At 34.0% G+C, this 24,351-nt stretch overlaps 1 protein-coding gene across 1 annotated transcript in view; it reads left to right on the forward strand.

Moving 5' to 3' along the window:
- LOC121877712 (glucose transporter type 1-like) overlaps positions 1-24,351 on the forward strand; it is a gene marked incomplete in the record, with an annotated part of 252,013 nt that overhangs the window by 212,983 nt on the left and 14,679 nt on the right. Inside the window, 2 exon segments of the mRNA XM_042383546.1 lie at positions 7,718-7,815; positions 14,990-15,046. Coding sequence (XP_042239480.1) covers positions 7,718-7,815; positions 14,990-15,046 — 155 coding nt within the window.

Raw genomic sequence — 24,351 nt, forward strand, 5'->3', positions numbered from 1 at the left:
GTAAACATTACATCTAAAAATTGTATGTCTAATGCAAAAATCTATGATGTTTATATTCAAATGATCATCAAATTGAAAGAATTCCAGCACAAATTAGAATTGGCCAGGTAATTTGTATGAATTTATGAGCTAAAACAAATATCTTCAGTTAATAAAAAAAAAAATATTCTTCACGACACTATCTGTCAATCAAAGTACCCCACCTACCTCCCCCTTCCAACCACCAGATGGTCAGTCCGTCCCAACCCTCCCCCACCTCCCACCAACCCTTCCCTTCAAGAGAAAGGTGGGTGAAAAAACTAGATTTTAACATTTAGTATTAAATAATACCTCAGATTAAAGTTAGGATAATATAATTGACATTGCTGACCTTTGTAAAACTAGGAATATTTTGAATATAAATGTCATATATTTTGCACAAAAGATACATATTTACTCAGAGTAAACATAATATCTAAAAATTTTATGTCTAATGCAAAATATATGATGTTTATATTCAAAATGATCAATCAAATTGCAAGAATTCCAGCAATGTAAATTATATTCTGGCCGGTAATTTGTGTAGAATTTTATGAGCTAAAACAAATATCTTCACTTTATAAAAAAAAAATATTTCACACATGCCAGGTGGTCTAGTCCTCCTCCCCACCAACCCTCCCTACCAGATAAATGTGTGGGAATGCCAGACTGTTTACCTTTTTAGTAATAAATAATAATCAGACTAGTTAGATATAATTGACACTGGATTCTTGTAAGACCAGGAATATTTTGAATATAAATGTCACATATTTTTGCACAAAGATAACATATTTACTCAGAGTAAACATTATATCTAAAATTTGTATGTCTAATGCAAAATCTATGATGTTTATATTCAAATGATCATCAAATTGTAGAATTCCAGCAATGTAAATTATATTCTGGCCGGATAATTTGTATGAATTTTATGAGCTAAATAAAAATTATACTTCAGTAAAGGTACACCCGGAATGTGAGCATCCTGTTCTGGCAGGCACCCAGAACGTGGAAACACGGAATGTGGGACCGTAGTGAGGTTGGACTATATATATATATATATATATATATATATATATATATATATATATATATATATATATATATATATATATATATGTAAATCACTGTAAGGATGCACAGACTGTACTACCCCAAGATAGAATTACTAATTTAAAGCGCTTTGGGAATTCTTTTCTCTTCCTTTGTACAATATATATATATATATATATATATATATATATATATATATATATATATATATATATATATATATATATATATATATATATATATATATATATATATATATATATATATATCATACTTATACACTAGAACTCTTAAATCACTACTGTAATGTGATGCAGGTGATTAAGTTTATCTCTTGTGCAAAATATATGACGTTTATATTCAAATTATTCCCTGTCTTGCAAGGATTTCAGTAATTCAAATTATATTATCCTAACTTTAGTCTGATATATTATATAAAATAAACACCTTAAAGCCTAAAGAAAACACGAATCTTTTGAATCTTTTGTCTGGGAAGGCAAGGAGGGAGGGAGCCAGCGAGCGCGGGAAGAGGGGGGGGAGCGGGAAGTAAGGTGACAGATAGTGTCTGGTGAAGTATAATTTGTTTATTTATTTGAGATTTTTGTTTTTAGCTCATAAAATTCATAGAAATTACCCGGCCAGAATATAATTTACATTGCTGGAATTCTTTTAAGATAGTGATTAATTTGAATATAAACAAGCTAAAATTTGCATTAGACATACAAATTTTAGATCTAATTTAAGAATTTTATTAGAGAGAGCAAAAATTTTATCTTTTGTGCAAAATATATGACGTTTATATTCAAATTATTCGCAGTTTTGCAAGGAATCCAGCAATGTCAATTATATTATCCTAACCTTAGTGTGAGGTATTATTTATTACTAAACATAAAAACCTAGTCTTTTCTCCCAAACATTTCTCAGGGAGGGAGGAGAGCCAGTGGCGTGGGGGGAGACGAAACATAACGGCGACTGTATTTCTCTTAAATATTAATTGTGTGTGTATACCATCATAAAATTAAGATGTTATTTTTACTACAACGTACTATTGTGTTGGAAAAAGTGTAGTTTGGGGGTCGGTCCAGTCTCTTATTTCAATTAATCCCATATGTTCTGTTATTTCATTTACGCGTTTCTCGTTTTACTGCGGACCTCCACAGGTTCAATTGACCGTGTAAATGAAGACTATGCTGTACTGTATAGTATAACCCGAGTACTGTACAGTATAGCCCTAGTACTGTACAGTATAAACCCTATTACTATACAGTATAACCCTCGCACTGTACAGTATAAACCGTAGTACTGTACAGTATTACTCTAGTATTGTACAGTATTACCCTAGTACTGTACAGTATTACCCTAGTATTGTACATTATTACCCAAGTATTGTGCAGTGTTACTCTAGTATTGTACAGTGTAACCCTAGTACTGTGCAGTATTACCCTAGTATTGTACAGTATTACCCTAGTAATGTACAGTTATACAGCATTACACTGACCCCCATTATATACCTGTAATTGAAGATATGTTCTTTATGAAAGAAAAACCATGCTCAACCTTTGATGCCTTATTGTGTTATGCTAAATTCTCATTGCTTTGTTTACTTGGTGCAAACGATGCTGTCACAGATGCTTGAGTTATGATGACACTAGTTCACCCATCAGGGCAGTGTGCTCTGTACTTTGTTCAGCTTTCACAGTGCCCTTAAACAAGTGGTAGAACTGAGTTTAACAATGCTAAAAGGAAACAAAGCGCGAAGCATAAAAAATGAAAGATGGAAATTTTGCCAAAACTTATCCAATGACAGTCTATAAGGAATTGAAAATACCCTAGTGTAATACTGTGAGTTTACCATGGGTTGGCTTCAAATGTTTAAAAAGTACTTTAGTGCCTTTAAGCAATTTGAGGAAAGGGTCAGCACACAAGGAGCCACAAAATATACACCAGCCACCACCATTTGTACATACAGGTTGTACCTCTCTAGTCTGGCATTCTATGGTCCGGAAACTCCCGTGGTCCGGAACGATTTTAGTTTGCCCAATAGGTAGATAACCAGCTTTTTTTTTTTTTTTTTTTTTTTTACTTCTCTGAATTATTATTATTATTACTGGAGTATTAAATTTTCGCCCTCAGGCTCCAATGTGGGTCAGTGACCTGTGCCGGGTGGGCTAATCCCGTAAAAAAAAAAAAAACAAAGCCGTGGGAAATTAAGGTTTGTTTACATCCGGCAGTTCGACTCTCTCTCTCTGTTTGTTTATACAGAGTACAACATTTAACCCTTCAATATATATGAACAGTAAATAAGTGTTGCTTTCATATTCTTATGTAGAGTAATGACGATATGTTTTCGCATGTGCGCACTTACATACGCGATCTCACTTTTTTTCTTTAACATTAATGGTTAGCAACTTATATTGTTCCATTTATTAACATTAAATAACATTACTTCAAACAGCCATATTAATTTTTACATTAATTTACTACTGTTACAACCAGGGTCTTATTTTCTTGTTTTATATGTAGAACCAATCAGTCACTGGTTTTGTAAACATTAACGAAAACAAAGCCGGCAGCCGTCTCGTCTCCTTGTGTGTTTTAATATTCCACGAATTATTAATGAATTGTATTGCTCATTTTGCACACACAAACATTAATTCTAAAAAATAATCAGAAACATTAATTAAAACATACCGTATATGAACAGTAAATAAGTGTTGCTTTCATATTCTTGTGTAGAGTAATGACGATATGTTTTTCACATGTGCGCTCTTACATACGCGCAGTCTCACTTTTTTCTTTAACATATATGGTTTGCTACTTTTATTGTTCTATTTATTAACATTAAATAACATTACTTCAAACAGCCATATTAATTTTTTACATTAATTTTACTACAGTAACAACCAGGGTCTTATTTTCTTGTTTTATATGTAGAACCAATCAGTCACTGGTTTTGTAATCAACGAAAACAATGCTGTCTCATTTCCTCGTGTGTTTTAATATTTTACGTATTATTAATGAATTGTATTGCTCATTTTGCACACATAAACATTAATTCAATAAAAAAGACATTCAGTAATAAACAATAATGAATCTTTTGTACATAAGAGAAATGCCGCTGTTTACACGATTGTGCATGTCGTCTGAACGTTGGCGGGCCGTTCAAACCCGTCGAAATTCGAGTTTCCGCCGTCAAAATTTTAAATTATGTAGTGTTTTTTTTTGTGTGTCCAAATAAAAAACGTTGAATTGAAAACTCGGGAAATTTTAGAAGCTACTGTACGACATTTAACCCTTCAATATGTCTTCAAAGAGACCATGATGCAGAGAAAGTGGTGCTAGTGCTTCCAGGCATAAGCACAAGTCAATATCTATCCAGGAAAAGGGTGAATTTCCATGGTCCGGCAATTTCCATGTTCCGGCACCGGTCAGGTCCCGAGGTTGCCGGACTAGAGAGGTACAACCTGTAATAGAGAATTAGTTTTTATTTTAATATCCAAATACAGTCTCATATGAGAACAGTAAATGAGACAGTTGATAGAGTGACATATCTACTTGTACTTGTCTTCATGTGAGTGTAGGAGTAAGTTACCATATGTGGTAATTGAAAGAACACACTGAGAGCTTATTTGTCGACTAATAACATTGTGAGTGTTAGAGAATACAGTGATGAAATAAGTTAGTAAAATAAGAAAACATGCTGATATTTAAAATATTTTCCCTATTTAGCATATTTTTCCTATTATGTACTTAGGGAAAAATTATGAAAATAATTAAACAAAAACTTTGTAAATTGGACCACCTGTAAATAGTACACTACAGTACAGTATTTATTTACAAGTACAGTATGTAGGTAAATTTGTTCATTGATTTACATTTCACTTTGTGTAACCCTTTGAGGACTGATGGCAACTAGTGGTCATTACCCACTGGATGGGTGAATATAAAAAAAATGGGGAAAAAATATATAAACATTTGAATCATACCGTAAACTCCTCATTTACACCACCACGAGCATATTCCTCACCTTTGTCACTCAAATTCCCCTAAGATTAACTAGATTCACTTGTCAGATCTTAAGAGAACTTACCGTCTTCACTTGTATCACTGTCACTATGTATGGGGGGTCATCCTTGCCTCCAGAATCATGGCCGTAATGTCAGTTTCCACCTGCATGGGGTGCTGCACATGAGCAGATGTGGTACATCTTGTCTCACCCATGGTCTAGCCATTACTAATGAATGAGAGGCCTACACTGCCTCATGACAGTTGTCAATGCAGGTACTCCTCGACTTATGACCGCCACTGTCGTATAAAATATTTTTCAAATTACGTATTTTTGAGTCCCGACGTTAGCGATCGTGCTGTGTACTGACAAAATTTTCGTTTGTAATTCCCTTTAAAATGGCTGGCAAGCGTAAAAGTGAGAGTTCTCGTGGTTCTGAGAAGAAAAAGAGACACCCATTTTAGGTTTTCTATGTAATTTTCGCATTTTCGACTTACAACCTGGTCGTTGGGCCCTAACCCCGTCGTGAGTCGAGGACTGACTTTAGTCAACACAAGGAAGCAAAACAAACACAAAAAGCAAGGGAAATTTAAATTGGCCTACAAGAAATATATCACAACAGTTGCTGGAGATGTCAGGTATGGTGCTACCTCCACACTGCACCTGTTGTGGGATATACAGTATCTGGTAGGAGTTATGAATTAACAGGTAGAGTTGTGGAAATGTGTTCCTGTGGTAACCTGCGTCTCCAAACTGCAACGTTGCAGTAGTAGTATCACTATTTATGATTGAATGGGTATTGGTGGATAGGTTTGCTATAGGTCATATAGGTTGGCCGTTTGGAAACACAGGTTACCACGGGGTGTAAGAACACATTTCCACAACTGTACCTTGCAACTTGCACCTTATGTGTTTTGTTGTGAGTGTAAATTAAGCAGATTTTTTATTTATATTTATTTGTTTTAAGTGGTTAGAGAGATGGAATTTGCTTAGTTAAACTCTCGTCACTTTTGGGTAGTGGTACCATGGACTTATAGGCAGTGAGGTACTGGTGTGGAGGTTTTATCATTTGCATTGTTCATGCACTGGGAGGTATACCATTTTTTTCTTAAGTCTCAATTAGTTTATTTTAAAAGACATTGCCATGCCTGAAGGCTTTATTCTGTGTCATAACTGTGCTGCAAGAATATCGTCATTTGTGACAGTAATTTATGTTTTAAATACTGTACTTCAGTTGTTCTGGTTATTAAGAACTATTAGCAGAGTCTTAGATCCAACAATTTTACATGATTCTAGAAGTTCAGAATAATCTTCATATGTTTAAGAATGTTGCTTATTGGCAACTTTCATATGTTAACATATCCCATAATTGAAGAATAAAATATCTTAATTTACCCATAATTTATGCACATTAAAATTGTTATTGATTTTTAACAAACTGAAGTTACCATTAATAGAAGATATTCTTTATCACAAGGTGAAGAGAGGCAATCACCTGAAGATGTAGCCCTAGTATATTAGCCAACCTAATCTAAACCTAACCTATCATAACATAATCAAACCTAACCTAACACAACCTTAAACTAACATAACTTAGCCTCCCTCCTGGTTAGTGATTAATCTTCAGGTGAATTAAGCTGGGGTGGGGGGGGGGGGCAGTTTTCAGGTGGTCTGAAAGGTATAGCACATACTACTACCTGATATACCGTACATAATCAGCTTGTTTGCATAGAACAGCAAAGTGTATCAATTTAATACAGTACTGTAGTAGGATTCTCGTGCTGTTCCACTCATTCTGGTGTTTGGTCTAGAGTGGTTGGTGAATTCCTGTAGTGTTTTCTCTGTATATTTGTGTTTATTTTGTATTTTTATTTTTTCATAATTTACCAACAAATTTAGGAATATCTTAGAGCAGACCTAACTGTTTCCCTCTTTTTCCCCTATTTTCATCCATGATTATTTTTCTTTTTCTTTCTACCATACTGTGGAAAGAAGAGTACAACTATTATTTTCACGATTATTTTTTTTCTTTTATACTCCTTTTTATTTTAATTTGTCTTATTTACCCATTATTTCTTTAATTTTATTTGAATTCCTTTTTGATTTGTTGCAGAAATGCGAAGAGGAACTCAGAACCAACTGATAACACTGAACTCAAGGAAGAGGCAAAACAATAAGCAAACAAAAAACATCTGTAAAATGCGAACTACAGTACAACAATTCTGTGAAGCCATCAAGCTCAAATATATTACTTTTGATGGGTAGTTTAGGATGAAAAAGACAGTGTTTTTTTTTTCTTGAATCAAAGCTAATATGTGACTTAATGACTTTACTATTATTAACATAACTGTTATTAAAACAAGTCGTGTAGACCTTGCTGAAAAGAGTACGGTAGTACTGTATATATGGTAAAATGTAGTAATAGGGGCTATATATCAATAGGTTAAAACATTTGATTGAGGAATTCTTGAATTTTATGTATAATGTTTCCTAGACATTTACAGATTATGGTTTTGACTTAGCCCATGTATAGCTTGTGCACAAGGTATGTATGGGCGTGTGTGTGCTTCACTGTGTGTGTGTGTGTGCTTGTGTGTTGTGCCCTGCCCTGTGTGACGCCCTGTTTCTACCCTTGTGTTTCAGGAGCACTTTGAATTGTGTTAACACCTTGGGGTCGAAGCCCTTGGAGACCGAGCATGCGGCACTCATCCGCGAGCTCTCGGGTCGGGCGCAACAACAGTGTAAGGCTCCTCCCAGAGCAGTCGCTACCACTCAGCTGCCCCGGCGCTGCCTGCACAGTTTGCTCCACACTCACGACCTCTCATCCTGACCTGCCCAACTAGCCTGCAGGTGGCGCTTGGGCAGTGGTGGTGGTTTCGGCTGTGCATTTCTTTTGTAGGCTTGTGACTGGCTTGTGCTGTCCTGCTCTGGCTGGTTTGTGGCCATGCCGCCCCGCCTGAGCTGCCGCCCAACCACCCGTTCCGCCTGCCCCACTTCATTACATCTATAATTGGGCAGGCGTTGCGGGAGGTGAGCTGCCGTAGTGCTACACACCCACATGCACAAGGCACTCTCTGTTACACAGTAGATCACTCAAGTAGTCATCAGTCATATCACCAACCTCTTATTTCCTCCTTTATACAGTATTTCTCTCTTATTTAATCTGATTAATCTTGCCAATTATATTTACTAGAACCATAAGTCTGCCTGTCTTTACGTTTACTTCTTCCTTTGTCGTGCCTCATTTCATAACTTCATACAATTTATATATTTTTATTTATTTTTTTTTTTTTGCTGGAAAAGACTTTGCCCCCTTGCCCCCCAAAAAAGGATTCTTCCTGTATTTAACTGATAAATTAAGTTGTGTAAACTTCAACTTTAAACACTGAAGCTGAGACAGTTGTCACAATGTGCCTTGTGCTACGGGCAGTCTCTTTAAGCTGGTTTTTTCTTATGTTGCAGTTTTTTCATGCTTGAAACATATGATTTATTTTGTATTTAATATACAGTATTTACTTAGTATCAGAGTGTACTTGTTCTTAGTTTAGAAATCTTAAGGTCCACATTTAGTGCCTACAGGTTTTCTGGGTGACAGCCAGGTGAGAGTACTGTGTGCGCTGTCTTGGTGTGCTTACGAGTCTTGAGTATGACTGTTTGCGGCTTGTGTCTTTCACATATTTGACGAACAAGAGGTGCTGTACCAACCTTGCCGTAAGTGACTTATCATCCTTGCCAACTTTTTCAATGTTGGAGATGAAGAGAAGAGTTAACTTCCTGCTATGCTCAACTAAACCATCATTACTTAACTTCTTCAGAGGATAAATACCAGTATAAGTACTTCATAGGTATTTTTGTACTTTTTAAGCAGCTATATATATATATATATATATATATATATCACTTTTTTTTACCTTATTTTAATGACCAAGATGATGGATATTAAGTGTCTTCATTTAGCAACAGTGATATATTTTTGTTGTTTAAAGTGTAGTGTTAAAAGTTTATGCTTTAGAAATAGTTAATACAATATGTTTTTGTTCATGCAGTATAAGACAGGAAATGTAGATTATTTTACTGAACAAACAAATATGAAAGTGGGTACAGTATCATACTTAAATATGTGCTGTATATTGTCTTGTTTTTCTATACAGGGATCATAAGTACAGTATCAAGCATCTGGCAGCAATTACTTAGATATCTCGTTTTTGCTTTTTAATTTTATTTCTTAAAATTTTTACCGGCCATCATATTTTTTTTAATACAGATGTTATATAGGAGAAGATTGTTCTGCTCAAGCTTATTTTTTAATACAAGACTAAATAATGGAATGGTTATAATGCTGTATATAGATATAAATAATTTTATAAAGGTTTTGCTTGATGTAATCAGAGCTGTAGGAATATGACTCGATGAATACTTCTTTATGTCAGGCAACTGGAGTAAACCAAGAACAAGAATACTTCTAAACAACTATTCTGGGCCACTGTTTGTCAACTGCTTCTATACATCAACTTAGGGCCAAAACTAGAACCTGTTGCCATGATCTGGTCTCCATGAACCACACAATGATAAAACACTGTCAGATTGATTAATGTGTCTCAGATGAATACTGTACTGTTTATATGTATATGATATTCAAGTTTCATCTTCAAATATTGTAGTCATAATGAAATTTCTGACTGGTGAAAGGAGACTTAATATTATTAAGTAATCTTTTGATTATTAAATTGATAAGAGAGACATTGTTTAGATAATGTAAAGACACAAACATCCACATTTAAGATGTAGAGAAGCTAATGACATATGGCTGGCCAGTTTAGTAGAAAATTCTCCAAGAGTTCTGCAAGTCTTTACTGTGAAGTAATTTGGAACTATATTACAGTATGCATCCAACACTGCATTGAAATCAATTGCAAATTATATTTTGTGAAATCAACAGAAAGGACCAGTTGTCTGTGATAAAAGGTACTATTGTAAATGTTATTTATATATATATATATATATATATATATATATATATATATATATATATATATATATATATATATATATATATATATATATATATATATATATATATATATATATATATATATATATATATATATATATATATATATATATATATATATATATATATATATATATATATATATATTACCCCGCCTAACGCGGCGTTTCACTTGACGCTTTTATCATATACGCGGTGCCTCGCCAGAGCTGAACTTTCACTTAACACGGATTTTTCCCTTACATATAGGCTGGGGAGTGTCTGGCTCAGACGCTTATTTTTAGATTTGCCCCACCCGCCACCCTGCCTGACTGCCTGTTTTAGCTCATAAAATTCATACAAATTACCCGGCCAGAATATAATTTACATTGCTGGAATTCTTATAATTTAAGATCATTTGAATATAAACATCACATTTTGCATTAGATATATATATATATATATATATATATATATATATATATATATATATATATATATATATATATATATATATATATATATATATATATATATATATATATATATATATATATATATATATATATATATATATATATATATATATTACCCCGCCAACGCTAAGTTTCCACTTGGACGCTTTTATCATATAATGCCGTGCCTCGCCAGAGCTGAACTTTCACTTAACACGGATTTTTTCCACATATAGGCTGTGAGTGTCGGCTCGAGACGCTATTTCTTAGATTTGCCCCACCCGCCACCCCCTGCCTGACTGCCTGTTTTAGCTCATAAAATTCATACAAATTACCCGGCCAGAATATAATTTACATTGCTGGAATTCTTATAATTTGGTGATCATTTTGAATATAAACATCATATATTTTGCATTAGACATACAAATTTTAGATAACATTTTTTCTCTGGGTAACTATGTTATCTTTTGTGCAAAATATATGACATTTATATTCAAAATATTCCTGGTCTTACAAGGAATCCAGCAATGTCAATTATATTATCCTAACTTTAGTTTGAGGTATTATTTATTACAAAAAAGTTAAGTATTCTGGTTTTCCCACACATCTCCTTGGGACGGTTGGTGGGGGGTGGGGGGGAGGGAGGGACCGACCGACCATCTGTTACCCTGTGAAGAATATTTTTTTTTTTTATTAACTGAAGATATTTGTTTTAGCTCATAAAATTCATACAAATTACCCGGTCAGAATATAATTTACATTGCTGGAATTCTTATAATTTGATGATCATTTTGAATAATGGACTCAACTCCCTCCCCCACTTCTCACACTACACTCGCTGGCTCTTCCCTCTCTGAGAAATTTTGGGGGGAAACCAGGTATAGTAATAAACAATGCCTTAAACTAAAGTTAGGATAATATAATTGACATTGCTGGATTCCTTGTAAGACCAGGAATATTTTGAATACAAATGTCATATATTTTGCACAAAAGATAACATATTTACTCAGAGTAAACATTTTATCTAAAATTTGTATGTCTAATGCAAAGTCTATGATGTTTATATTCAAAATGATCATCAAATTGTAAGAATTCCAGCAATGTATATTATATTCTGGCCGGGTAATTTGTATGAATTTTATGAGGTAAAACAAATATCTTCAGTTAATAAAAAAAAAAAATATTCTTTACGACACTATCTGTCAATCAAAGTACCCCACCTTGTCTCCCCCCCCTCCTCCAACCGCCAGATGGTCAGTCCGTCCCAACCCTCCCCCCACCCCCCACCAATCCTCCCTTCAAGAGAAAGGTTGGGTGAAAAAACTAGATTTTAACATTTAGTAATAAATAATACCTCAGATTAAAGTTAGGATAATATAATTGACATTGCTAGATTCCTTGTAAGACCAGGAATATTTTGAATATAAATGTCATATATTTTGCACAAAAGATAACATATTTACTCAGAGTAAACATTATATCTAAAATTTGTATGTCTAATGCAAAATCTATGATGTTTATATTCAAAATGATCATCAAATTGTAAGAATTCCAGCAATGTAAATTATATTCTGGCCGGATAATTTGTATGAATTTTATGAGCTAAATAAAAAATTATACTTTCACCCGTGTAAAGGGGTACACCCACCGCGGAATGTGAGCATCCTGGGTTCTGGCAGGGCAAACGTGGAAACGCGGAATGTGGGACCGCGTAAAGTGAGGGTTGACTATATATATATATATATATATATATATATATATATATATATATATATATATATATATATATAATCAGGCACTAAGCAAGTGCTTAGTAAATATGGGTAATTGGGGTATTACAATAACTGGGCTATACTTCATACCCTACTACAGGTACATTGCCCCAGTGGTGTGCACAGCTGGTGTTTATTGCCATGACTCCAAGTTTACTTAAAGATTTACAAAATAGTTAAACAGTACAGTACTTCTATGTTTTTCCCCAGTTTTATGAGAGTAAAGGTTAACCTCAATGAAGGGTGATATCAGCACAACTTTAGTATTGGAAGCAATTATTTTTAATGGATATAGAGATTTTTATATTGTTTGAGTGGCTGAACTTAATAAATATAATATTGAGCACTATTGACTTTAGCCTACCTGTTAGTAAATACATTTAGATTGTTGCTAATTTGGTGAATTTGTAAAGTAGTAATGTGAAGTTTAGTGACAGGAATTACTCTTCCTTTGGTGGTATGATATACAGAAAACTATTGTTAAAGAAGAATTTTTACGCAATAAGACCACGCAGGGATTCAGGCCAAGCTTACCTTGCTCATTGGAGATGAATACAAATTATGGTACTGTATCTTTATCTGAGTAAAAATAATATTTACTAGCCTGACTACACAAGTTTAACTTTGATAAGTTGTAATTAAAAAATATATTATCATTGATTTTTGGTAGTTCAAATAACATACTCGGGTAGCTAGTCAAATAAAATAAATAACTGTCCATGGTAACACTTCTAGTACCTTCCTGTAATATTAACTTGAGTCGAGACAGTGATAACATTGCTTGGTTCACTCAGTGATTGTTACATAAATACAGTGACCACACAGCCCTGACATGATGAACAGTACAGTACAGTATGTTGAACCAAATACATTCTCATTTGGGCGGGTTGGGGGGGGGGGTTAAAGAATGCAAAGTAGTGTTGACAGTAATAAAGATTAAATAAAAATGAAATATGAATTAAACCAAAACATTTATAGACACATGGAAAGAGACATTGCCATGGGTAGCCCTCAGTCACATTTTGTCTCAAGTATTAAAAGTACTGGATATTACCTTCAAGAAAATATACAAATCTCATGAATAATGTTGTATAAACAGGTATTGGGGTATGCTATAACGAATCTAATTGGTTCTAGAACCTTGTTCGTTATAGCATTCGTTCGTTATAGGCCCCCAAATACAACCACTTAACACTGAAAAATATAATATAAAATTGTAAAAATTGTAAAAAAGTGCATAAATATGCATCTAAACCCCTGAAATAAAGATTATCATTAATACTTGTAATAAAAAAAACAATAAATTTGTAAAAAAAAAAAAATTTTTTTTAAATAATGTTCGTTGTAGGAGTTTCGTTCGTTATAGCATTCTCAATTTTATAGGTAAAACCGTTCGTTATAGGAATATTCGTAGTAGGATCCATTCGTTATAGCATAACCCACTGTACAGAAATGGTAAATTAATTGTGGGGGGTCAATTATTGCTTATCACGGTTAATTTTATTTTGCATTTACTTTCATGGCTGTGTCAAATTATTGCAAAGTACATTACGTACTGTATCTCAATGTCTAAATTAGTTTGATTCATTGATGATACTGTTATGTTGCTGTGTACTATGATGCTGATTATAGTGCATGTTGTGTCCTTCCAAACTGAAGCAATACAGTGTTTGGCTGCCCACCACTAGACCTCTTGAGTAAACCTTAAAAGTTAAATGTAGACTTTATAACTTAAAACTGCTTCCATTTACTGTTATCTTACATCACACATTGCACTAATTAATGAAAATATATTTTTAAGTGAGAATTTTGGGCTGGTGAAAATTGGGTTTGCACTATTGTAGTTGGTAATCCAATTATAGAAATAAATGAAAAAGTCATGGTGGACCATTGCTATGTATATTGATAGAATGCAATACATGTGCAGTAATTAGATGAAAGGGTGAGAATGAGTGTATATAATTGAAGTTTGTGTGGTACATACTGATTAAACAGAGCTGTCCTAAGAAGCTATGTTATGTGTAACCTGGACAACATCATTATGTGTGTGTTTGTGGTATACACAAAATGTCATATTTTTGGAATTTAAAAAGGAATAACTTTTATATGTTACTTCTTGGTGTGTAGATAATTCTCTTCACATGTGCAGCCTCATGTAGTCAGTATGTTATTGATGCGCACTAGTTTAGCCCACTCGTCAATATCTGCATGTGTGGCAACCCTACATACCCTAACTTCCCTGTTCCCTGTAGATGAGCATGATCTGTGTGTATATATATATATATATATATATATATATATATATATATATATATATATATATATATATATATATATATATATATATATATATATATATATATATATATATATATATTTATTTATTTATTTATTTATTTATATACACAGTATATATTTCTCTACACTGTTTCTAAATATGCAACATAGTTATACTGTATGTAATGTTAAAATATATATATATATATATATATATATATATATATATATATATATATATATATATATATATATATATATATGTATATATATATATATATATATATATATATATATATATATATATATATATATATATATATATATATATATATATATATATATATATATATATATATATATATATATATATATATATATATATATAGTATATAAAAGTCTGATTCTAAAAACATACCAGTTTGTGTGAGAGAGGTGGGCCCGCCCTGGCCCTCCCATGCAACAAAACAAGCAGATGGTAAGTGTTTACATCACAGTTAATGTTACATATATATCTCTAACCTTAAGATATTTTATTTATTTTTTCTTGCTTATGTTATATGACTATCTTTAGTGTGAAGGGGGGAGACTTGCATTGCACGATTAATGAATTAGTAATATATATATATATATATATATATATATATATATATATATATATATATATATATATATATATATATATATATATATATATATATATATATATATATATATATATACAGTATATATATATATACAGCATATATATATATACAGCACTCCTGCTTTTTATGGGATTACTTGAATCAGCCAATTATTCATGAACATATGGTTAGCAATTGGAAAATACTCATTAGTCACACAATAATACTGGTTAACATTTATACATTGAATATTGTATATTGATAAAAATATTGCAATATTTATAAAGTAGAGCCCAAATTTTGCTATATTTCTTTGTTTTATGATATTTGGTTCCAATTCACTCTGGAAATTCAATGTAAAATAATAAAAAAAGCATAGGTGACTCAGCTAAATATCCTGACAGTGCAAGAGCCAATCAATGACACAGAATCACCCACACTGCCCAGCCTGGCCAATCGGAATGCATAAGGAACTACCACCATTACCACACTGCCACCACCTACCCTTCCCTCTCCTTCACAACAGATTTCTCTTGTCTAGCCAAACAAGTCTGTGAGTTAAAAACCTTTGGTTCCCAGGAATGAAACGGGTGAATGGAACTGCTGGAATTCAGAAATTAGTTTATTTCTTCCCAATAAACCCTGGTGTCTAAAGAGAGACTTGTATATCCACAAGAGTTACCACTGAAGGCTAAAAATTTGTCACAAAGCATTATTCCCAGGCCAAACCCTTCACTTCCTGTCACCAGAGTGAACATAGTGAATGCTCCATGCAAACCTCCATTCTTCATAGAAACTAAAAGTGCTGCCACTATAATAATTTTGGACATATCTCTCAGGATCTTACTGTGGCAGCATAGTCCAAATGTTATTCAATTTCAATTTCAACTATTAATAATTATTATCATCACCTTTTATTGCCATTTTTCATGAAATTATCTGAGGCAGCTCTCCATGATGCATGGTCTCTTGCAGCCTCTCTCTTCAAGTTATTAACTTTAAAATATTTTTTACAACCTCTCCCCGTGTCATTCATGGTTTACCCCTGGCTTTCCTCCCCTCCACATTCAAACTCGTGCATCTCTTAACCCAGTTGGTCTCCTTCAGTCTCTCACTTTGCAGGGTATGGGTCACTTTAATTACCGAGTAGCAGTAACTCCTAGAGCCTGTAGCTTACCAGAGCCTGGAGCTACTAGAGCCTGTAGCTCCTTCAGACTGTAGCTTACCAGAGCCTGGAGCTGCAACATCAAAGTCAAAGCTGTCAATTTCACTTAACCTGGCTGCTTTCCAAGGGCACCATGACCTCAGAGATATTAGATTTTCTTTTTCTTTCTAGTCAATATGCCCCTCATGTCCAGACTACAGATACAGTATTTTCTCGATTTAACGAACTAATTCGAACCACCCCTTTCCGTTAAATAAAAATTTCCGCTAAATCAAACTTTCCTTTATTTTCGCTCGATTTAGCGAACTAGTTCACTAAAATGAGTGTGATTCCGCTTGGTGTGTGGGGTTTGTTTACATCCGCTCAGTCTGTGTCCTGCTGCCACCGCGTGTGTTGTTCACTGCTGCCTCTCAAGGCGGCATCACGCTAGCATTTCTATTGTCAACTTTTTCATTACTGTCAACTTATTTCACGAATCATCGGTGTTGTCTTTGGCTGTTTGTCAAACGGTACAGACCGTTTGCACTGACAACTCGTACGACAACTTCAACAACTTACCAGAGTCAACTCAAGATCTATAATTGATACTACAAATTGTTATAAAAATAAACTAATTTCTAATTTAAATATAAAGTTAAAATTATTATGAAGTAATTATTACTGTACTTTTCTTCCCAACATTACTCATTATGATGTTTAATTTCGTGATTTTAAAAGGTAAGAAAGTGTCGTTTGTTGTTTACATTTTGACCACGTGGGAATAACAACAACGTGATGGAGCCAACAGGTAAAATAATTTCCCAGGTATGGACACGCCTCTCCGAGGAGTTCTTGGTGGACCAGATAAGGCAGCGCCGCTGTCTCTGTGATCACCAGGACTCTTCATACACCAAAAAAGGCGTAGAATTGCTGCACTTTGTTCGTCATTTGGATTCATCTTGTTTGTTGAGAGTTGTCGAACGAGGGAACTGGCGAGTTGGTTCTAAACGCATGTGTGAACAGTGCACAACAAAACAGTTTGACGATTTTCTGAAAGTTGACAAAAAAAATGACGAAAGAATGCCAGTGTGACGCCGCCTTCAGTCAACTAACTATTGTGCTTAGCCATCATGCCGAAAGTCTCTCAGAAGTCTCAGAAAGGAAGTGGTGTGGGGGAGAAAAACAAGAGTGCAGCTATCACTTGGAAAAAGGTTTGGAAATAATAGAAAAATTAAAAACAAACACCAACCCCCTAGTTTAAGGTAAGCCATGAATAATGTTTTATGTACATTTCATGTGTCTGAGGTGTCTCCGTAGGTGTGAGCGTATTAACAGAATTAATCTCGATTTAGCAAACTAGTTCACTAAATCTAACGAAAAATAACGGAAAAAATACCTTCCGCTAAATTGAGGTTCGTTATACCGGATTCCGTTAAATCGAGAGTACTGTACAGGGAACCCTCGAAGATCCGGACTAAAAGCTGATTGTCCGTATCTTCCGGCTAATGTACTAAATGTATAAAAATGATATATAATGATATAAAAAACACCAAAAATACAGTACATATTATCCTGACTACTGCGGCTAGTTATACAGACTGTTTCCTGTGAAAAAGCCATAATTTTGAGCAACATATTATTGTACACACTTTGTACTCAAATGTATTACACTAAAGGACTAAAATTTTTATGTTTGTATTCAATTTTTTCACTGTCTTGCAAAGATTCCAGCATTGCAAGTTATATTCTGTTAAGTTTATTCTGTGACATTTTATAAGATAAAAACTTTAAGACTAAAACTACCTTCACCCTGTTTTGGGAATGCTTCTTAGGGAGGCTTCTTAGCCCAGAACCCCACAATTTTTTGTCTGAATCTTCCGAAATCCGTATTTACAGGGTTTAAATCTTTGAGGGTTCACTGTATACTGTTTACACCTAGACATTGACCAGGACCATCATTATCTGAAACAGTACATGGATAAGTAAACTACTGTTCAGGACTATGTGACCCAAAAGAGTTTTTAAAGTTAGTTCCTCTCCCTATTTTGAGGTCTAATTTACCCTTAATATTTGGAATTTCTTGTTGTCTCTATCCTTACTTTTAACTGGCATTGGATACATGAGTCACCAGAGCCAGGCTTGAATAGGATTACTTGAGTTCCATTTCTATTCCCATGGGGACTGCTGGGATGAGTGGGAATTGTAGGGATTAACTTGGAAAGGATGCTTTGTAGCCAAACCAAATAAGGGTTGCAGAACACATGTTTGAGTGGTAGCAAATACTTACAGCTTTCAACCTTCAATGATAAATTATGTTTACATCATGTCTCTTTATAGAAACCAAGAAATATATATATATATATATATATATATATATATATATATATATATATATATATATATATATATATATATATATATATATATATATATATATATATATATATATATATATATATATATATATATATAGAACTCTCACTTTACGCGTTAATTCAACCCTCAGGGTACCGCGGAAAGTGAGAAACGCGTAAAGTGAATAACATAACATATGGGATTAAATGAAATAGAGACCGCTGACCCTCAAGCTCCACTTTTTCCGACACAATACCTATGTTCTAGTAAAAATAACATCTTAATTTTATGATGGTACATGCACACAATTAATACTTAAGAGAAATAGAGAAATACAGTCGCCAAGTTAATGTCCATTCAAATAATGGACTCAACTCCCTCCCCCTCTTCTCACACTACACTCGCTGGCTCTTCCCTCTCTGAGAAATTTTGGGAGGAAAACCACTAGATTTTAAGGTATAGTAATAAATAATACCTCAAACTAAAGTTAGGATAATATAATTGACATTGCTGGATTCCTTGTAAGACCAGGAATATTTTGAATATAAATGTCATATATTTTGCACAAAAGATAACATATTTACTCAGAGTAAACAAAATACTTACATTAGATCTAAAATTTGTATGTCTAATGCAAAATCTATGATGTTTATATTCAAAATGATCATCAAATTGTAAGAATTCCAGCAATGTAAATTATATTCTGGCCGGGTAATTTGTATGAATTTTATGAGCTAAAACAAATATCTTCAGTTAATAAAAAAAAAAATATTCTTCAGACACTATCTGTCAATCAAAGTACCCCACCTTGCCTCCCCCCCTCTTCCAACCGCGCCAGATGGTCGGTCGGTCCCTCCCTACCAGATAAATGTGTGGGAGAAACCAGAATATTTACCTTTTTAGTAATAAATAATACCTCAGACTAAAGTTAGGATAATATAATTGACATTGCTGGATTCCTTGTAAGACCAGGAATATTTTGAATATAAATGTCATATATTTTGCACAAAAGATAACATATTTACTCAGAGTAAACAAAATACTTACATTAGATCTAAAATTTGTATGTCTAATGCAAAATCTATGATGTTTATATTCAAAATGATCATCAAATTGTAAGAATTCCAGCAATGTAAATTATATTCTGGCCGGGTAATTTGTATGAATTTTATGAGCTAAAACAAATATCTTCAGTTAATAAAAAAAAAAATATTCTTCAGACACTATCTGTCAATCAAAGTACCCCACCTTGCCTCCCCCCCTCTTCCAACCGCGCCAGATGGTCGGTCGGTCCCTCCCTACCAGATAAATGTGTGGGAGAAACCAGAATATTTACCTTTTTAGTAATAAATAATACCTCAGACTAAAGTTAGGATAATATAATTGACATTGCTGGATTCCTTGTAAGACCAGGAATATTTTGAATATAAATGTCATATATTTTGCACAAAAGATAACATATTTACTCAGATTAAACAAAATACTTGCATTAGATCTAAAATTTGTATGTCTAATGCAAAATCTATGATGCTTATATTCAAAATGATCATCAAATTGTAAGAATTCCAGCAATGCAAATTATATTCTGGCCGGATAATTTGTATGAATTTTATGAGCTAAATAAAAAAATTATACCTCGCCCACGTAAAGGGGTACACGCACCGCGGAATGTGAGCATTCCGGTTTTGGCAGGGTACCGCGTAAACGTGGAAACGCGGAATGTGGGACCGCGTAAAGCGAGGGTTGACTGTATATATATATATACAGTATTACCCCGCTTTACGCGGTTTCACTTAACGCGATTTCTCATATACGCGATGCCTCGCCAGAACCGAACTTTCACTTAACGCGGTTCATCTACTCATATACGCGGGAAGCGGCGCGGGCACGATGCGCACAAGGTCGCCCAGTCATCAAAACATTACAGAGTTCTTCACCCGCCACCCACCACAGCCGGCCCAAGTCAGTGATTGTGATAATTATAGTGAGGATATGGACTTATGCGGACTTTGAGGGGTTTGACAAAGAGGCCCTGCAAGCCTCTGTGGTGGATAGTGATACAATTGATACAAGTGATACAGGTGAGGGCCAATAATCTGCCCTCTGCCTTGGAACCAACCCCCCATCCCCGTGTGCCCAGCCATCTTTTCTACTAATGTAAGTGTTAAAAAACCTAATATTATTGATATTTCTCTTAAGTATTAATTGTGTGCATGTACCATCATAAAATTAAGATGTTATTTTTACTACAACATAGTTATTTGTCGTCAAAAAGTGGAGTTTGGGGGTCGGGCTGGGTTCTATTGGAATTAATCCCATATGTTCTGTTCACTTGAGTTTCATAACCTTGATTACCCTGGGTTTCGTATGCATGGCGGTAACTGTATATATATACAGTATATAATTTTTTTTTTTTTTTTTTTTTTGAGGCGCTATTTAGGGTGCTGGGAACCTTGACTTTTTAACCCATACTGTAATTTGTTTACCAAATCACGTCACTCCATCTAGGCTAAATTACTGTATTATATTAACTCGCTACAGTAATATCTCCCTTAGCCGCAATCCCTCAATCCCGGAACTCTCCGACAGCCATAATTGAAATTTTCTCAGAAAATTGTTCCCAAAGCCGGAATTTTCCGGAAAATTCCGGCTTTGGGAACGATTTTCCGAGGGACACATTTTCCGGAAATTCCCCCCCAAATTTCCCGATACCTGGAAAATTCTGGGGATGGGGAGTTTTTCCGGGCTTGAGGGATGAAAATCAGGCACATTTTCTGGAAATTCTGAGAAAATTTTTCAAAATACCCGGAAAATTCCGAGGATGAGATTTTTTCCGGCTTTGATATATCTCATTCCCGGAAGTGCTCTGCACCAATTGTTCTGGCTAACGGGGATATCACTGTATTTAACTCTGTTTCCTGTATACTGTACTGTAGTGTTTTTATAATATTGAATTAGTATTCATCTTTTCTGACTATGAACAGTCTTATTTTGTTTTTGTTTAATAGAATGAGAGTACGGAGTACAGTAGTTGTACAGTTGTCTGGTGTTGGGAACTATGGAACTCACATGTCAAAATAGCTTGTAAATCACTATGATTTTATTTGTTGCTTTTTTAGTCAGTTTGGCAGTGTATTCTTGTTTCTAACTGTATGCTGTTGCTCTTTATTTAAAGAACTATAGATATACTGTATATATTGTATGTGTGTTTTCTAAATTCAATAAGTTTCTGGTACAAGTATTGTGGATTTGTGGTATTGTCAGAATCATTTGCAAATATTAAGACAGTGATCCTAACTTCTTTTACTGTTAATAATTGATCTATGAATATGAGTGCACCAGTTCAGGAGTGTACTGTACTGTAGTATATACATTATTTTTCTAATCTGGACTTAAATCATACCATTTTTAAACACATCAAATTGTAATTAACAGATGAATCTATTTTGTCATCATGGATAATGCAGTCCTCTTTTAAGTGTTCCTTAAATGGTGCAGTGTCACATGTGCATTATTACTTTAGTGTATAAAGTGCAGTACCTATTTTAATTTTTGGCTTCCTTGTGTTATTTTGTACATGGGCTCTCATACTCAGTGATCCAACCATGAATATTTTCACACACACACATACACACACAATTATTTTTACCACATAATTTGTCAGTCATCTTAAACTTATATGTTTTTTAACGATACAGTACAAACATTCCTATCTTGTATATACATACAGTACTATACTTCTTTTGTCATACAAGGAGTGTCCACAGTGACCTAATACCATTTCTTTTTCTCCATTGCCATAACCAGTGACTGAAATATAGGAAGTAATGACATTAATAAACATTAGTCATGTACTTGTACTGTATTTATTATTTGTTTATAGTTGAAAACTTTAAACACATTTTTTATATATGTAGAGAGAGTCAGTGTGAAAACACACTGTGGTCAGCTGGTTGTAGTAGAGTATATGTAAATGTCTAAGCCTTTTCAACTACAGTACAGGGTATAAACAAATGATAAATAAGTAATATAACTATTATTACAGTTGAACATTGTTCATAGTGGACAGAGAGTGTGGTCATATTGCCTTCACTGCCACTACCAACTACTGTATTATTACAGTATCAATAATATAAATATAGTGTATTCTAGTCATTGGCAAGAGCAGTGTGGAAGAAAAAGTGTTAACAAGGCATCTGGACAATGTACGAGTTAACAAATTCTGTGCTTATATACTACCTGAGCCAACATGTGATAGATTATTTTCCTGCAGGTACTGTATTCTGAGTTTTGCAGTAGAGTCGTCCTTAAACATATACAGTACTGTATTGGAGAAAGTATAAAGTTTATTTATTTAGGAAGGATCCTCAGTGTGAAATATGGCATAAAGGATAATAAGAAGTGAATACATATACAGTACTGTACCAACAAATGTACAATAGATCACCACTGGATGTATTTGTTGTTTATTAATCCACTACTTCAAAGGCATATTAGAGTCTTTTTTTCTCAGTTTTATCACGGCACAATTGAAGCCTTGAAAATGATGGCGGTTAACACCAAGGGTCATAGTCGTAAGCTGTTTGGAATGTGTTTTAAGAGCCGCAAGACTTGATGTTGAGTTTTGTCAGAGAAAAAGATGAAGAGCTGAATATAAAGAGTTTGTCCAAATACTACAAACTAAACTAAGTACTGTACTGTATTAATACAGTACTCTACATGGGTTATAACTTTTTAAGCTGTGTTCATGGGTACTCAACAGTAATGGCAGAATTAAAGATATCTAGTTTTATGTACTATATACGTATATTTATATAGAACCGCACATTCAGGACTTACTGTATGGTACACACCATGACTTTCTTTGTTTTAATTTTTAGGCTTCAGAGTCGATCTTGGTGAGAACAGTCGCATATCCTCCTTAAGTGATTTACTATTTCCCTGATAGTTGTGGGTCTGATCTACAGAGTCAGATAATAAGAGTAATTATTCCATTGACTTCCTCTGATTAATGACTTGTGAATAAGATTGAAGATGGAAGAACTACTGAAGCTTATCTATTGAGTGAGCAGGTTGACAATTTTGTTTTATTCAAAGAGGCTTGTAGGAACTGAATCTCTTCTCAGGACAAGTTGATTGTTGAATTCATTTATTTTACTGTACAGTATAGGGTAATTTGTTGTGGAGCCTTATGAGTACTTTCTGCCTCATTTTTTTTAAAGTAAAGTTTGGTGTACATACACGTCCAGTAAACGCCCAATATAACGGATTAACTGAGGGGAAGGTCCGACTGTTAAAACTGAAAGTTCATAATACCCGGATCCGGAATAATAACCAACTCTGTATGTTATATACCAACATAGTCCAAAATGACCATGTGGGTCAATTTTCACCACCAACACTAACCATCATCACCAACACTAACCATCATCACCAACACTAACCATCATCACCAACACTAACCATCATCACCAACACTAACCATCATCGCCAACACTAACCATCATAACACTAACCATCATCCTAACACACTAACCATCATCGCCAACACTAACCATCATCACCAACACTAACCATCATCACCAACACTAACCATCATCGCCAACCTAACCATTTCAACACTAACCATCATCGGCCAACACTAAATCCATCATCGCC

The sequence above is a fragment of the Homarus americanus genome, unplaced genomic scaffold (genome assembly GCF_018991925.1).
Source record: "Homarus americanus isolate GMGI-L3 unplaced genomic scaffold, GMGI_Hamer_2.0 scaffold24523, whole genome shotgun sequence".
Lineage (NCBI taxonomy): Eukaryota > Metazoa > Arthropoda > Malacostraca > Decapoda > Nephropidae > Homarus > Homarus americanus.